The sequence below is a fragment of the Hyperolius riggenbachi genome, chromosome 5 (assembly GCF_040937935.1).
Source record: "Hyperolius riggenbachi isolate aHypRig1 chromosome 5, aHypRig1.pri, whole genome shotgun sequence".
Classification (NCBI taxonomy): domain Eukaryota; kingdom Metazoa; phylum Chordata; class Amphibia; order Anura; family Hyperoliidae; genus Hyperolius; species Hyperolius riggenbachi.
Window position 1 is genome coordinate 204559622 of NC_090650.1, and position 18325 is coordinate 204577946.

General features: G+C 42.9%; 1 protein-coding gene across 6 annotated transcripts in view; it reads left to right on the plus strand.

Annotated features, from left to right (window-relative positions):
- The window catches only part of TRIO (trio Rho guanine nucleotide exchange factor), a 322942-nt gene that overhangs the window by 254380 nt on the left and 50237 nt on the right, over nt 1–18325 (plus strand). Inside the window, exon 39 of one of the 6 annotated variants that reach the window (XM_068236605.1) lies at nt 7345–7878. The exons of the other annotated variants lie outside the window; for them this stretch is intronic. Coding sequence (XP_068092706.1) covers nt 7345–7390 — 46 coding nt within the window. The 3' untranslated portion in view covers nt 7391–7878. Of the gene's footprint in view, nt 1–7344; nt 7879–18325 lie in introns of those variants that run through there. 6 annotated transcript variants of the gene reach the window in all.

The following is an 18325-nucleotide window of genomic DNA, read 5'->3' on the forward strand; positions in this document are numbered from 1 at the left end:
TACTGGAGACACATACCTGCCTGGCTTACATATAATTACATATAGACTTATACTTGAATAATTGAAAAAAAAATCCACCTTGTGAGGGTCAAATTTGGGGGGTCGACTTATACACGGGGTCGACTTGTATCCGAGTATATACGGTAATACTGTTTTAGCAAAACTTGTTTTTGGAGATTCCTTTTTAAAGAGGTGTTGCCGATTATCTATCAAACCTATCTAGGGAATCTTTTTTGCCACTCCCTCTACTGTATGATGTCACGGTCTGCTTGTGTCTGATTCTGCGATTTATTTATTTTTTAAAGAACTGGCTGTAAACTTGTTTCTTGGTGGGCTGGATTTCAGATTATATAGTTGCCACCCCCACCTCGATCAACATTAAGAAACCAATGTTCTTTTGATAGCAAGCTATCCAAATAATAACAAGGTAGCTTCTTTGGGACATTTTTTCTTAAGAGGCCCATACACAACGATTTTCCCGCAGATATACAGCAGATTCGATCACTGTGATCGAATCTGCTGTGAAAATCGAATCGTCGCGCAAACGCTGACAGAACGAACGATTTCCGTCCAAAATCAATCGTTCCCGTCGATCCGCCCGTGCGGAAGATTTTTCTCGATCGCCGGCGGGTCTGAGTGAGTCGGTAGTGGCGTTCGAATGACCGACGCAATACAGCGGAGATACCTGTTACGACCGGCGCGACTCTCCCGGTCTCCACTGTCTTCTTCTCCGGGCTCCAGGGCTGCAGCCTCCTTGAACTTTCTGTCCCGGCAGGAAGTTTAAACAGTAGAGCGCCCTCTACTGTTTAAACTTCCCCTGGACAGGAAGTTCAGTGAAGCAAGCCAGCCAGACCGGAGACCAGCGTGGAGAAGAAGACGGCGGAGATTGGGGGAGTCGCGCCGGCCAGATAAGGTAATGTATGCGGGGGGGGGTTTCGTCGGCAGCTCCACAGATTGTGATCGGTTTCATGCTGAAATCGATTCACAATCTGTTTGCAGTAAACGCAGCCATATGATCCCTCTCTGATCAGATTCGATCAGAGAGGGATCTATCTGTTGGTCGAATCTAATGGCATATCAACCAGTGTATGGCTACCTTAACTCTAGAAGAGGATTATGACTCCTATAGAATACTAGCAATCCACTTACTTTAGTAGCTATTTGATGGTAGTGCACAGAAGTTAATTGTTTTTGTACCTGGCTGAAGGGGTGTACAATCTCAAAAAATGTATAGGTAAACACAATAAAACACTGATTGTCAATGATAAATGATTCCAAATGCCCCCTCCTCGTTTAGAGATTTTTTTTTTACACAAATTGCCACCCTTCTCACCTGTGGAGAGGCACTAGTGGAAACTGGCTCATAGTCTTTGTTAAAGCAGCTATGTACTAGATCACTAGGCAGCTCCGTTATTTTTGATTCTCTTTTCTGTTCCTTGGTTTGGTGCTTTCTCTTGACCTTGCTATTGTGTTTCAAGGTGCCTGCTATTTTGTTCCAGGTACTTAAACAGTTAACATATGCATACCAGTGTCAATTACCTAGACTATTGGCTGAAGTACTATTATTATTATAAGCCCTTACTCAACTAAAGAAGTTAGTAATGACCAAAAACGTGTCCAGTGACCTGCATAAAGGAGAACCTTCACTGAAATAAGCCAACACTGATTACACAACCAGCTACAGTCAGAAATGTTTAGTAATAATGTCTCTCCAGACATCTGTGCTGTTTGTGTGTGTGTGTGTATTAATGTGCATGGGTTTTAAAGTACAAGAACACTTAAAGGACAACTGAAACAAGAGGGCTATGGAGGCTGTCATATTTATTTCCTCATAAGCAATACTAGTTGCCTAGCTATCCTGCTTATCCTTTGCCTCTAATGATTTTAGCCATAGACCCTGAACAAGAATATAGCAGATCAGGTGTTTTTGGCATTACTGTCCAATCTGACAAGATGGGTTGCATGTTTGTTTCTAGTTTTATTTAGACACTATTGCAGCCAAAGAGATCAACAGGCCTACCAGGTAACTGGTATTGTATAAAAAGGAAATAAATATGGCAACCTTCATGTTCTTTTCACTTCAGTTGTCCTTTAAGCCTTTCCTTGACTTAATGTGTGTTGACTATACCTTATTTACTTTGTTTCTGTAGGAACTTAAAGGGAACCTAAACTGGGAGGGATATGGATGTTTCCTTTTAAACAATACCAGTTGCCTGCTGGTCCTGCTGATTTCTCTGGCTGCAGTAGTGGCTGAACCACACACCTGAAACAAGCATGCAGCTAATCCAGTCTGACTTCAGTCAGGTACCCCCCAGGGGACGTTTTGACGCTTCAGATTCTCTTTAAAGGGAACCTTAACTGAGAGGGATATGGATGTTTCCTTTTAGACAGCAGTCCTGCTGATCTCTTTGGCTGCAGTAGTGGCTGCATAACGCACCTGAAACAAGCATGCAGCTAATCCAGTCTGGCTGCAGTCAGAGCACCTGATCTGCATGCTTGTTGAGGGGCTGTGGCTAAAAGTATTAGCGGCACAGGATCAGCAGGAGAGTCAGCCAACTGGTATTATTTTAAAAGGAAAAATCCATATCCTTCTCAGTTTAGGTTCCCTTTAAAGAGAATCTGAAGCCTACTAAAATACCGTTTTTTATTAGTCAGTCCTCTTCAGCCTTACGGTCATAGCTGAAACGCCACATCCCTGCGGCTGAACGCTCAATTAATCCCTCTAAAATCCTGGGGCAAAATTCCACGATTTTTCAGGTCGTAGATTCTGCTGTTCAGGGCAGCAGAGTGTTTGCACTGTAGCTCTGCCTCCAGTCGAGTCCATCCCTGCGGATCTCCACCTCTCCCTGCCCCTCTCAGTGAAAGACTGAGAGGGGCCGGGAGGAGACTGATATCTGCGGAGTAGAGGCAGAGCTACTACACAATGCTCTGCCTCTACCAAGAAGGAGCCCCAAATTTTGCCCCAGGGATATCGTGGGTATTTATTGAGCCTTCAGCCGCAGGGGTGAAGCGTTTCAGCTATGACCTTAAGGCTGAAGAGGACTGACAAAGAGACATTTTTGTAGACTTTAGACTCTCTTTAAAATAAAATTATTGGGGGGGGGGGGGGACCCGTTGCTCTCACACAGGGCTGCTTTTAGCCAAAAGCAAACCAAGTGGATACCTGGGGCAACACCTGCTGCAGGGGGCACCACAGATTTGTTCTTGGTGCTTTATTTAATTCCTATACTGTACTAGCTGCAAGTTCCATCAACAAAGGGATGTGTGGTAATTTGAACACCTAAATGGGCATTGTTAGTTAGCATAACAAATGAGACTTGCACAGAATAACAATGATATTGCAGGTGCCATTAATGTGATTTGGTCTGTATTGATTATTGCAACTCTTCTGGACTTCCAGGACAATAATCCAACCTGTAAATACCCATAAACAGTATTTTTTTTTCTAAATTACATGCACAACCCTCATAATTCTAGAAAGGGTGTGTGTATGGGCTCAGTTAGTTGTCATGGTAATAATTTGTAGTTGTGGTTTTGAGAAACAAGATAATTTTTGTACATAACATATCAATTTGTTATTGCTGGTCCTAAAACGAATTCATATAGGCTACGATTTTCCTATTCTCAAGATTCGAGAAGGGAAGGGGGCATGAAGACATACGGTGTCTTTCCTGAGACTACAAAATGGCCAAACTATTAAGTGAAATATTACATTTAAAGGGGCACTACGGCGAAAAATTGTAAAATTTAAAATATGTGCAAACATAGACAAATAAGAAGTGTGTTTTTTTCCAGAGTAAAATGAGCCATAAATTACTTTTCTCCTATGTTGCTGTCACTTACAGTAGGTAGTAGAAATCTGACAAGCGACAGGTTTTGGACTAGTCCATCTCTTCATAGGAGACTCTCAGCAAGGCTTTTATTCTTTATAAAGATATTCCCTAAAAAGGATTTAAACAATGATGCTGTCCAGCTTCACTGCTCACTACACAGTTTTTTGGCAGTTGGACAGAGCTACTGCCATTCACTAAGTGCTTTTGAAATTAAATAAATCCCTGAGGATCCCCTATAAAGAGATGGACTTGTCCAAAACCTGTCACTTCTGTCAGATTTCTACTACCTACTGTAAGTGACAGCAACATAGGAGAAAAGTACTTTATGGCTCATTTTACTCTGGAAAAAACGTACTTCTTAATTTATGTGTTTGCACATATTTTAAATTTTACAATTTTTTGTCGTAGTGCCCCTTTACATTTAAGGTTATGGAAATGTAGTTGCTGTAGTACTATACTCAAATGTGGAGAGGTTGCTTTAGGCAGCCATCAGTAAGATAATTACCTGTCTCTCACACAGGTTGTTGTTCTTACATTGATCTGAACAGATTTCACCTCAATCCGTAGTGTGAACACTGAAGATTTATCTAGTTTGACTAGATAAATATGCAAGTATAGAATTGTGGAGGCACCTAGGAGAATAAAACAATCTACAAGGAGAACCGCTTACCCTCAGAACAGGACAACCAAATAAGAGTATTTATATGGCACAAATAAAACATGTTTTAATGTTTAGGTAACTGTACCGATATAAAAAATATGCATCACATGCTATAATCAGCATAAACCTACACCTAACAATAAACAGAGAATCCTTTCCATGATCCTGCAGCAACTCGGAACAATTTCCATCTCATTGACTATCCCTACAGAGACACTTATACACAAGGACCAGCATTTTGTGCTTATGGTCAGGGAGCAAGGGTTGGAGTGCTGCTGTCCGGAACCCCCTTGTACCTGGCAGGATTTGCCTTTGGGCTGCTGTGAGCACTTTCATCTCTTACACCCTCTCTAGATGGAGGTGGTAAGTGCCACACTTAAGCACCATTTCAGTACAGGGCGAGTTCACCTATTAAAATAGAGAAAAAGTTGGGGTGTGTCACCTAATGTGGTGGTTGTATTGAAGACTTCATTTAGTCTTTCAAATTAGTCTGAAGTTCCAGAAGGACTCTATTGCACTTTATTAGTTTATTAAATATTTTTAGTCCTACTGGTATCACTTCAAGGAGGATAAATTGCATCTCTGCAGCACCCGTTATATGTGTCTTTGAAGTGTATTTATTTTTTTACCTTTGAACCCCTACCCTGTGTTAACTATACTTTAGTGTGAGATTTGTGGACACCTGTAATGGCTGCCGTTAATAGCGATCAGATGCAATAACTATGGCGATAGCTCTGGGACCCAACGCTGTATAGATTCATCACTATGTTGTTGCCTAGCAAAGCATCAATATAGCACTGATGTTCCCAAACTGTGTGCCCTTGTGATCCCACGCACAGATTGGCGTTAATGGTACGCTACATGCCCAACTAGTGATTAAATTTGGCATGTATGGTATCATTTTAACTAGGATGAGCCAAGTAACGTATTTTGAGGTGTATTAAAACTGTGGCACTTGACATGTAAAAGTTAGCAAGGGGAAAACATGAAAAAATTGTCAGGAACCTTAAAGAAAACCTGTAACAAAAAAAGCCATCTGCGGGATACTTACCTCAGGAGGGAGAAACCTGTGGGTTCTTATGAGGCTTCCCCCGTCTTCCTCCATCCTGGCAATCCAGCGCTGCTTATTTGGAAATAAAGGTGTAGTTTTTTCAGTTTTGTGTTTTATATTATATCAATAATTACAGGCACTTATTTGAAAAAAATAAAAAACTAACAGTAATTTGCCTCCATGCCATACATATTAAAAAGTTAGTCTACAAGGTAACTATTTGTTTTTTGTTTTTTTTTTATGCTATCACTTTTTTTTTTTATTTTTTATTTTTTTTACTACTGGTGCTTTATTTTGGTAACTATGGGAGAGGAGGGGGGGGGGGGGGGTGGAAGGGGTTTATAACCTTATAACCAAGGAGGGATTTCTTTATTTTTTTATGTATTTAACATATCTTTCATCTGTTATAATCTTATAGATTATAATATGTTATAATCTAAACATTTTAACATATCTTTTTACGTATTGCCCACTAAATGGCCCCACACTATCCTCTTAAAGGACCACTATCACAAAAATCATAAAATGTAAACACATACAAATAAGAAGTGCATTCCAGAATAAAATAAGCCATGAATTACTTTTCTCCTATGTTGCTCAGTCCAACTGCCAAAAAAGTGTGCAGCTAGCAAGGAGGCTAGCCAGCATCATTGTATAAATCCTTTTCAGGGAGCGTCTTTATAAATAATAAAAGCCTTGCTGTAAATCCCCTATGAAGAGATGTACTAGTCCAAAACCTGTCGGTTGTGTCAGATTTCTACTACCTACTATAAGTGACAGCAACATAGGAGAAAAGTAATTTATGGCTCATTTTACTCTAGAAGAAACGTGCTTCTTATTTGTATGTGTTTACATGCATTTAAAATTTTAGCAACAGTGGTCGTTTAACAACACAGTTCCCCAAACCTGTCCTCAAGGCCCACCGACAGTACATGTTTTGCAGAAAACCACAAACATGCATCGGTGAGGTAATTAGTGTCTCAGCAGAGCTGATTATCTACCTCTGTGGATTTCCACAAACCATGCACTGTTGGTGGGCCTTGAGGACAGGGTTGAGGAACACTGCTTTAACAGTACACAGGAAGTAATGCGTATGTGTGTATTTTTACTTTGATTTTGTAAATAACTACTAGCATCTCGCTGATGCCGATGATCATTCACTACGGCCACTTTGATCGGCTTTGGGCACATTTGTTCCCATACAGCGATCATGGACCGGTGGGATGGTGACGGGCGCGAAGGCGCACACAGAGCGAACACAAACAGAGATGCTTATCTATTCCCCCGATCTACAAGTGAAGCTTACAGGAGTATAGATAAGCTTGGTAAGGATCTGGAACGGAGTCTCTTTTCATGATTATTTTGTTGTACATGTTTACTCTAGCATGTGGATTTTTTTTTTTTTTACATTACTGTTGTTACCTGATAACATAATTGTGCCCAATAAATATTTCTTACAATTATTTGGTTTTTATCGCGATCAAGGAGGTAAGTGGTTTTACCTACACTCCTTTTTTAGATTTTAATTGTTTGATTGTCCTGGGCCACTCCACAGCTTATGTTGAGACCAGGGCTTTGTGGAGAACTATACCATGTCTTCATTGACTGTGTTTTATTCATTTCACTGAAGATTGTTCTTTATGACTTTGACTGTGTGTTTGGGGTCATTGTCCTAATCCAGAATAAATTTAAGATGTATTGAATGCCTCCATATTGGTATTGCATGATAGATAAGTATCTGTTTCTACTTATCAACATTAGACTATTAATTCTGATCAAATCCTCAACTCCATTTGCAGAAAAGCAGCTCCAAGCCTGCACAAAACCTCTACAGTGCTTCACTGATGCCTGCAGACTCTTATATTTATGCCCTCAGCAAATATACTTCCTTCTGTTACAACCAAGTATCTCAATTTTGTACCCATCAGTCCAGAGCATCTGCTGTCATTCTTCTAAACACCTTTTTTGTGTTTTTGTGCATAAGCAAATCGCTCGGTCTTCTTTCCACGTTGGAGGTATGGCATTTTAGCAGCAAGATCTCCATGAAGACCACATCTGATCAGACTTCTTTGGATTGTATATGAGTGTAACAGATTCCCACTGGTTTCTGCCAGATGAGTTGACGTTGCCACTGGACATTTTCCATTTGTGATGGAAAGTCAACCTGATTTGTCTTCAATCTGCTGCACTGAGATTTGTTTTAGTGGCCGACCATTGAGTATTCTGCCCTCATTATTACGTGTTTCTTTGTGCTCCTGAAGAAGAATTTGGACAACACATCCTATCAACTGTCTCCCTTGAAATTTCTGCCTTGGAGAGACCTTGCTAATACAGTGAGACCAAACTGTCTAGTTGCTATGCCATGTCTTGCCATTGTGTAAGATATTTTTTACACTGAACTGTGTTCAACAACCTCACCTTTTAGTAAAGTATGACTTTTCCTCACCCAGTTTCAATCTTCCTAAACAAATAATTATGTTTGAGAAATGATAGTGCTTTAATGTTGTTGTGATGATTCTTTGCCCCTCTCTGGTATAATTAATTTTGCCCTGGACCACATGCCTACAAAATGCATAACTATGTGCAGGTGTACCTGGGAGAATTGTTCGCTTTAAAGGGAAGGGGTGGTCAAACATGCAGATCACCTCTCCTTTTGCAGTCCAACAGAGAGTCATGGTGGGATTTGTCTTTCAGCATGACTTGTTATTTGATCTTGATTCTGCCACTCCCTCTGACCTGGACATTTGTTATGACCATACAGTAGGTGTGGGTGATCCCATGGACCGTTTTCAAAATGATTTTGGATACAAATCATGTGAGTATACATTTTCTTTACATTTTTTATTGGAGAACAGAGATTAGGCCATTTGTACAGCGATTTGTGTGTGAAGACTTTAGTTTTACTTAAAAGCCATAGAAGTAAGTGTTTTAGATACATGGAACCTAACACAGTTAAGACCACTGAAATTTCTCTGTTGGCAGTCAGGTCACCTCTCAATAGTTGCTACCAAGTGACAGGATCCTTCAGTTTCTACAGAGGTCATTATCTGAATTCACTAAAAGCAACTGTATAGAAACTGTCATTGTTGAACTTGAGACATCTTCTGACTGAATACATTTGCAATTTATGGATAGCAAGCTGCATTACTTGATTTTAATGTTTGCATGGAGCTGCTATTTAAAGTGCCTTAGGAAATAATGAGCTGTAAATTTGAAAATGTATATTGTATATCTTTTTATGGAAAATCAGAATTGGGCAACCAGATCTTTCATGATTGTTGAAGATATACATCTGTGAGACCTGCCCACTTGTTGCAGGATCTCCTGTACTTTTTTCCAACTCATGTGACTTTTAATTTTGAAATAATACGCTGAAAATGCATGATCCTAAAATACCTGCAGAAATTACCAACTCCTTGGAAAACATTTGTTTTAGTTTTGTATATTGTAGAAAAAGGATTAGAAAGTATTGGATTCTTGCTGCGGTCTGTTCTATTCAGAAGCTATTCCTGTGTTTTCTCTCTCTGGGGTTTCTGTGGACATGCAGGCTTTCATATGAACCTTGTGGTCTTGTTGTCCAGAAACTAGGAACAGCAACATCAACTTTAAAAGACTAACTCTTCCCCACTCTGCTGTGTTGGTTAGAGAGTTGTACCAAGTTTCTATCAGAACCAGATGTGAGAAAAGGTTCTTGGGTACTGGAATTATTAGGTGAGGGGCATATCAATGAAAACCTGAAGGATGTTTTAAATTCTCTTTCCACACAATTGAAAACTAAAATGTTGGAGTTTTTTTTGTCCTCTGGAGTTGGGCTGTAATTTGAAAATCTTAACAGCTCTTCATGACTGATTGCTCCTGTCACTTAGGTCTTGTTCACAAGGAAAAGTAGGAGGCCGTGTGGTGTTCTCACTGTCACTTGCATTGCTGTCCATTGTGATGTTGACACCACTCATTACACTGAATCAGACAGCACACTGAAATGCACGAAATACAAAAAACACCCCAGAAATAAAAAATGTTGCATTGTGATTTCATTTCACACCAAAATGCACTACATTGTTGGGAACTGTAGGCTAGTGTTTGCTGATACATCATAGGTACTAAGACTGAAGCAATTTCTTATCCTATCCTGATAATATAGGGACATTCATTTGCTAGGGAATAACGTGCATGTCCATATAAAGAGTAGAATCAGGGAACAGTTTGGTAACTGTGCTGTTGTCACTCATCTGTCCAGTGTTTTGAACATTGAGCATATTTAGCATGTTTTATTAAAGGATACCCGAGGTGACATGTGACACGATGAGATAGACTTGTGCGTGTACAGTGCTAAGCATATAAATAACTAGGCTATGTTCCTTTTTCTTTCTCTACCTTAGAGTTTACATTTGGGTATGCAAGCCACCAATTCTCTCAAGTCAGGACTAAGTGAGACTATAGTGTAACCCTCAGTGATAAGGAATTAGAGCCATACAACCCTTTCCTGGCAGAGAACAACATTTGAAAGCAGGAGATAGATAAAAAAGGTCAATAGTTCATATATTTTAGCTTCTGGACAGACTGTGTCAGCATATGAGACAGTACAACATTAAACATTATTTTCTTAGATGATACACAGAAAATAAAACTGCAGAATTCTTAAAGGAAACATCCAAGGTAAGAAAAAAGATCCACTTACCTGGAGCTTCTTCCAGCCCGTGGCAGCCGTCCTGTGCCCTCGCCGCAGCTCCGGAGGCTCCCAGTCTTCTCCGCTGCAGAACCCGAGGTCGGGTTCCGGGTCGGCATGTTCTGCGCTCCACCGCGCGGGTCACGTGGTCCAGCCGACGTCATCAGGACGGTACTGCGCAGGCGCAGAACTACTCCTGATGACGTCGGCCGGACCGCGTGACCCGCTCGGTGGAGCGCAGAAGACGCCGACCCGGAACTCGACCTGGCGAGGTCAGGTTCTGCAGCGGAGAAGACCGGGAGCCTCCGGAGCTGCGGCGAGGACACAGGACTGCTGCCACAGGCTGGAGGAAGCCCCAGGTAAGTGGATCTTTTTCTTTATTTTTTTTTTTTTCTTCTTCCTTGGCCATTAAAGTCATTTTTAGGAGTAGGAAGATATACAATTGTTTATCTCATCAGTTTTTCACCTCAGGTTTCCTTTGAAGTGCTCCCTACGCCTAGATTGAGTCTTTTGGCATAGATAAAAGTGAAGTTCTAACAATCTTCCAACAGATCTTTAATATTTCGAAAAAAGTGCTAGTTTTGGTTTTTGGTGAATTCATAATCACTGTTCTTTCACTTAAATTATTAACAGACACTTTTGTATGACTAATACATGTGATGGATAAACGGCAGAACTATTTTTTATTATCATGAGAGATTTTGCTAACCTAGAGCCCTAGTAAGCAAGTGTGATTTATCAGATATTCTTGCTTGTAAAAGAGTACCAGATAGTGTAGCATATCCTGGCAAATAATGAATGTGTGAAATAAATACTGCTTACAAACCTGTGTTGCTATTAGGCAACCACAGTATCAGGTAGGTGGAGAATTCTGTCTCCATGCGGATTTGGTATCCTCTTCAGTATAGATTGCGTCACACTCCAGAAAAAGGACCATTGGATGATTCTCACAGGGTCACCCCTAGGGGAGGGGAAAACTGTACACAAAAAGGCAGGAGGCACCCCAGTGTAGCATGCAATGGGTAACCTTTGGTAATGAAACAATCTTACTTAAAGGTGGAAGGTTTAAAGATCATTTTATTGGACACAGATAAAACCGGCACATTTTTGTGGAACCTGCCCGCTTCCACAGGTCTATAGTACAGATCTGGAATTCTGTATCTTGGTTTTAAAAGGTACTTTGCTCTCTGTTGAGTTCCATTACATAAGCATACCTACTGAAGTTTCCGCCTTCTGCCTTGCCTGTCATCAATAGTCTTTCTGAGTCACACAGAGGGAGACCGTAAGCAACAAAAGAGAGACTGGGATTTATAGCGCTGTGTTAGTAACTCGTAAGCTACGTACACACATGCGACAACGATCGTTCGTTGTCAACGACGAACAAACTTTTAATTGATGAAAGAACGACCTAAGTAAAGTTAGTTTTAAAAGGTGTGTACCGATCAGATCGTTAGAACGAACGTTACATCACGTAAAAGTAACTATTGCGCCTGCGCAGAAAAATGAAAAGTTCCATGGAGAAATAGTGAAATGTGCATGTCAAGCCTAGTACGAACGATCGTTTCCAACGATGTACTACTTTTGCAAACGATCGTCGTTGGGAAAAATCCGCCAAGCTAGATCATTAGTTTTGAACGATCTAGCTCGTCCGTCGTTAGACTTCATGGTCGTTGGCTGCTTTTTTTCAAACGATCGTCGTTTGAAAGGATCGGGGAACAATCGTTTCAAACGACTATAGTCGCATGTGTGTACGCACCTTTAGGCTGGATTCATAGTGGTAGGTTGCATTCCACACATGTTAAAATGTGTGCAATGGAGAGGCTGCATATAAACGTTAATTCAGAGCCTGCAAGCAGCGAGTTTGAATAATGTGATCCATTACAACCTAGAGATGTGAACAGGCCCATAGAATTGTATGGGAATTGAATTGACATGCAGAATTATTCTGCAATGCAACTGATGTACTTTGAGCTAGCCCTTAGAATCGATTTAGAAATGGGTAAAACAGTCAAGTTCTAAGTAGCGTATGTGCTATATATACATGTTTATCTCATCACACTACATGTCACTTCACATTTCAAGGTTACTTTAAAGCAAACCCGAAATAAACGTATTAAATAAACAATTGTACCTTCTGGAATAGTATAACCATCTAAGTTTAAAGGGTCTCATATTATTTTTAACTAATCAAGGAATAATGCTAGTTATTACTTTATATGCAGACATTTTCATTACTATTTTGAAGACAAAAATTGATGCTGCGTGTATGCCCGATCATGTGGCTATGTTTGCAAGTTAGTGCCTATCCAGAAAGAGAAGCTGCACCGAAGAATAGATACATTTGCCATCGTCAGTGCCCGCTGCAAGTGTAAGCTTAGAGTGCAGGGGTCAATCTTGGTTTGCTTCTGATTTGGACACATCCATTTGTACATTGGTACATTGAGGAAAACGCTGTGCACCTTTCTCTTGGTCAGCCTTTATTGGGATCTTCTGCCAACAGCCAGCATACATGACACAAGAAACAAAGATTGCCAAACCTGGGTCCACGGAGGTGCGGAGGTGAGTGGGGGAGAGGTGACCAGGGGTTGAATGGACGGCACTACAGCCGTTTCACGCCGTCTGGCGCTTGCTCACGTGCATACGTCCTGAACGGGGCAGCGCTGAACGGCTTCCTTCATAGGATCTCTAAGCCGCGCCCCCAGCGCTGCCCCATTGGTGTAGAGTGTCTGGGAGTGGAGGTCGGGGGTGAGGGGGCGGAGACTCGCCGCTTAGCGGCGAGAAACAAGCGCCTGGCTTGTATTGTAATGCTGATTGAGCGTGTGATCAAATTTGTATAAACAGTGCATGCAATAACAACTTGTGCCTACATCCTTAGGTGTAACATTATGCTACATGTAACATATTGATGGTGCAACATACAAATGCAAATGTTCGTGTTTCATATATTCCAAAAAGGTGCATAAGTGCATTAAACGTGTCTGCTAAAAGCTGACATTTTGGCATAGCTCAATAACATCCTAACGCCCTATGTTATAAAATCTATATTTATTTATTTATTAGTAACATATTCTATAAAAGGGATCACCCCACGAGACCTAACCTGGAGGGGCTCCCATTAAAAAGATTGGGGGGTAAAGCTATGAGAAACGAGACCTAATGGGGCGTGTTCGCCTCCAGAATGCATGTGCCCGTTCCCCTGTTTTATTTACATTAGATCCGCACCTGCGGAAACCGGGGAGGGCAGTTTCTTTAGGACGATCCACACTATGGACAGGGGCCCATCTACTGTGCCATATATAGTAGGAAGGAGGCGAATGTAAAAACCTCCCTGCCATACGGCCAGTACCTACGTCTAAGACGGAATAACTCTAGTCTTGATACCTTTGAACTGCAGGCACAGGATCTGACTGCACGATTGGAGGCTAGAAAGTACGACAGGCGCTCCCTCACCATGGCCCACGATAGGGCGAGAAGAGCAGATAGGAACTTGCTCCTTGCTAAAGGCTCTAGTAGCAGAGAGAGGGACACCTTCACCTTCGATTACACCCCCATGTCCAGGGATCTGACTAAAATCATTAAGAAAAATTGGGGGACAGTAATGAGAGACCCTACCCTCCAGAGGGTTTTCCCCAACCCTCCCAGAGTGGCCTTCAGGAGAGCCCCAACTCTGGGTGACACTCTAATTCGGAGCGAATTCCGCTCGCCCCCCATCCATAATTGGTTGTCGGTTAGACGTCCCAAAGGGAACCATAGATGTGGAAATTGTAGTTACTGTGGGAACATGTGGGAAGGTACCAGCTACAGATTGGGAGGCCTACAGTGGGAGGTGAGAGCCTTCATTACGTGTCAAACCAAGTTCGTTTCCTATGTGATTTTTTGTCCCTGCCTTTTCTATTATGTGGGCAAAACTACTCGCCCCCTGAAGGAGAGGGTGGGGGAGCACTTTAAATCAATTAAGTCTGGGCAAGGGCTAGGTGTTTGAAATTTGCAGGCCTTTTGCATGTTGCCCCATCACGTAGGGGTGGTGACCGTGACCGAGAACTTACCAGACGGGAATCACGAGTTATACTACGGGCAGAGGCCATGGGGCCACTAGGTCTGAATGACAGGCTGGAGTTGGCATGTTTCCTGGACCCTTGAAAACTGAGAATAAGTCAATCTGACCCATGTGCTTGCACCTCCCCACCTCCCCCTCTCCCACCTTGCTAGGTGAACCCCAAACCCCAACCCCACTACCTTTGGCTCACTGTCACTGCCTTTCCCTCTCTTCTCTCTGTGCTGGGGCCTGGTTGTATGTATCCCTATCTCAATGTCCCATACGGACTGGCTCCCATGGAATTGACCCTGAGTGGAGACAAATAGATGCAGTATGCATTGCCGGGATCCCAATGGCGGACCGGTTCAGTTCCCATTCCTTGTTTAAGACTATGCAGGATAGACCCAGTCGGGGATGTCTGAACAATTTTTGGTTCGGCAGCTCCTGCGCCTTCCCATTGCCCCCTATATGTTCTCTCTTTTTTGGGCAGCGGATGCCCGACCTGGATGCCAACAGGTTTTTAAGGGGTCAATTCTTGGAAGCTGGTTTGGGGTCTGTGGGTGTTACCCCTAATGGAAGATTCTGGGCTTTCTTTGCTACCTGGCTTCTGTCACTCCGTTTGTCCCGGGTCTATCTGGCCTTCTTGGCATGGTAGAATACGGATGCTCCCTGTCCCTGCTTCTCCCCATTCGCCTCCTTCCTACTATATATGGCACAGTAGATGGGCCCCTGTCCATAGTGTGGATCGTCCTAAAGAAACTGCCCTCCCCGGATTCCGCAGGTGCGGATCTAATGTAAATAAAACAGGTGAACGGGCACATGCATTCTGGAGGCGAACACGCCCCATTAGGTCTCGTTTCTCATAGCTTTACCCCCCAATCTTTTTAATGGGAGCCCCTCCAGGTTAGGTCTCGTGGGGTGATCCCTTTTATAGAATATGTTACTAATAAATAAATATAGATTTTATAACCTAGGGCGTTAGGATGTTATTGAGCTATGCCAAAATGTCAGCTTTTAGCAGACACGTTTAATGCACTTATGCACCTTTTTGGAATATATGAAACACGAACATTTGCATTTGTATGTTGCACCATCAATATGTTACATGTAGCATAATGTTACACCTAAGGATGTAGGCACAAGTTGTTATTGCATGCACTGTTTATACAAATTTGATCACACGCTCAATCAGCATTACAATACAAGCCAGGCGCTTGTTTCTCGCCGCTAAGCGGCGAGTCTCCGCCCCCTCACCCCCGACCTCCACTCCCAGACACTCTACACCAATGGGGCAGCGCTGGGGGCGCGGCTTAGAGATCCTATGAAGGAAGCCGTTCAGCGCTGCCCCGTTCAGGACGTATGCACGTGAGCAAGCGCCAGACGGCGTGAAACGGCTGTAGTGCCGTCCATTCAACCCCTGGTCACCTCTCCCCCACTCACCTCCGCACCTCCGTGGACCCAGGTTTGGCAATCTTTGTTTCTTGTGTCATGTATGCTGGCTGTTGGCAGAAGATCCCAATAAAGGCTGACCAAGAGAAAGGTGCACAGCGTTTTCCTCAATGTACCAATGTGCTTTAGTTTGTGCTCTGCACTAATCATAGCTTGCTGCACTTCTCTTTGCTGGGACTGTTATTCCATGAACACAGGTGCAGTTATATGGGGTGAATTTGCTGCAGATACATAGGAGCTTGCCCTACCCCCCACCTATTCAGTTGAGTGCCAAGTGATTTTCCCTTCTCAAGTGTACCACATCCATTTGTACCACCCTTTCCCCTATTTGTGGTGTCTGTAGGATTATTGTCTCTGATTGTCCGTGCCTACTGACACCATCACCCCAAAAATATTCAAAATGGACTTCCACCACTCTTCAAGTTTATGAAACCATTCTTCTTCTTAGGGCCGGTTTCCACTACAAAGTGATGCGAATGCGGCTACCTAGCCGCATTGCATCACTTCCGATCTCCCGATGCGGATGTGTATTGGAGGAGATGGGACGCGTCTGCGGGCGGATGCGGCCGTGCGAGAGTCTGCAGCATGCTGCAGATTCTCGGATCGCACTGCTCTGCACAACATGCACGCAGTGGATACTCTTCCATTGCTGTGCATGTGTTTCAGGACACCTGTGGTGCGATGCGGCTGTGTAGCCGCATCGCACCGCTCCTAGTGGAAACGGACCCTAAGTGTAATAAAATTGCCCCCTCCTCCCCAACCAATACCAAGAGAAGAATTGACTAGATGAGAACATTGTTGAACAAAACTTTTTTTATACAGCTGTAATAAATACAGTTGGCAGTATTAAAATACAGGGAAAAAATGAATTCCTACCCTGTCTCCAACCCCCTTTTAATTCTCCTGGTTTCTTGGGTTTCTGCCTCCCCCATTTTATTAAAACATACATAGAATGCACTTTAATGTACAACAACAGTTTGAAACATATCCTTAATTCAGTGCAGAGAATGCCTAGATTCAAATGGTGGTTACAGTTTAAATGGAAAAAAAATATATTATGAAAAATATTACAGGTACTACATTGCTTTAAATCAAAATAGAGCCTTTAATAAAAAGGCATAATGGGAGTCTGCTTTAAAGCAACTGTACGATAACCCTCTAGCAGCAGGGAAATGTGTTACTGCTTACTTTCTATTGTATTTAATTTACTTGTCTCCATACCCTTTTCAGCATTCACTTTTCTGTTCTGTTGATTGGAACGCAATTATTTTTCAAGTTTATCCAGAAATGAGAACTATTGCTTTTTAGTGGTGAATTATAGTGATTTCTCTTATGCAGACAATATTGGCCTCAATTCGCTAAGATCATGCTGGAGATAAGGCAAGAGAAAACATACCACCACACATTGATCTTGCCTTATTAAGGTGTAGAGATACATTTCCACAGTGAGAGAGTTATCTTATCGCTTCAGTCCTTAAAGAGAAACTGTAACATGAAAAGATCCCCTGGGGGGTACTCACCTCGGATGGGGGAAGCCTCCGGATCCTAATGAGGCTTCCCACGCCGTCCTCCATCCGTCAGGGGTCTCGCTGCAGCCCTCCGTGGAGTCCGTGCAGCAGTGACGTCAATATTTACCTTCCCGGCTCCTGCGCAGGCGCTCTGACGGCTGTCGGCTCCGAACTACACGGAAATACCCGATCGCCGTCGGGTCCGCTCTACTGCGCAGGCGCAAGTGTCCTGCGCCTGCGCAGTAGAGCGGACCCGAATGAGATCGGGTATTTCCGTGTAGTTCGGAACGGAAAGCCGCCACAGCGCCCCCGCTGGAGCCAGCAAAGGTAAATATTGAACTGACAGTTGGCACAGTCGCCGGCTGTTCGGAGGGCTGCGGCGAGACCCCCGTGGGACAGAGGACGGCGTGGGAAGCCTCATTAGTATCCGGAGGCTTCCCCCACCCGAGGTGAGTACCCCCCAGGGGATCTTTTTAATGTTACAGAGTCTCTTTAAGTTACTACCTCCTGTAGTTAATATTAAATGCAGTTAATTAACAGCCTGTCTTTAACTTTAGAATTCTGGAGTTATTTTAAGGATTGAAGAGTTAACTTAAAGGTCCGTACACACGCCGGACTTTAGGCAACGACGGGTCCGTCGTTGCCTCCCGCTGGGTGGGCGTGCCAGCGACAGTCCGGCGTGTGTACGCTCTGTCGTCAGACTGATACGGCTGTTTCTGAGCGATCCGCCCGGCGGATCGCTCAGAAACAGCCGTATCAGTCTGACGACAGAGCGTACACACGCCGGACTGTCGCTGGCACGCCCACCCAGCGGGAGGCAACGACGGACCCGTCGTTGCCTAAAGTCCGGCGTGTGTACGGACCTTTAGACATCTCTCCTTAACTTAAAGACAGAAGAGTTAACTTTAGCTTTGCCTGACGTAAAATGTTTCCTGAATACTACATGCCTTATCACTATGGTGATAACTCTAGAAACATTAATAGAGACAGGAGATGACCTTAGTGAATTGAGGCCTATAACAGTAATGAAGACAATAGTGTAAAGGCTATGCTAATAAGTACATTCTGTTTCATGTGATCTATTCATTATTTCATATTAAAATAGTTTTATTTTTTTTTCC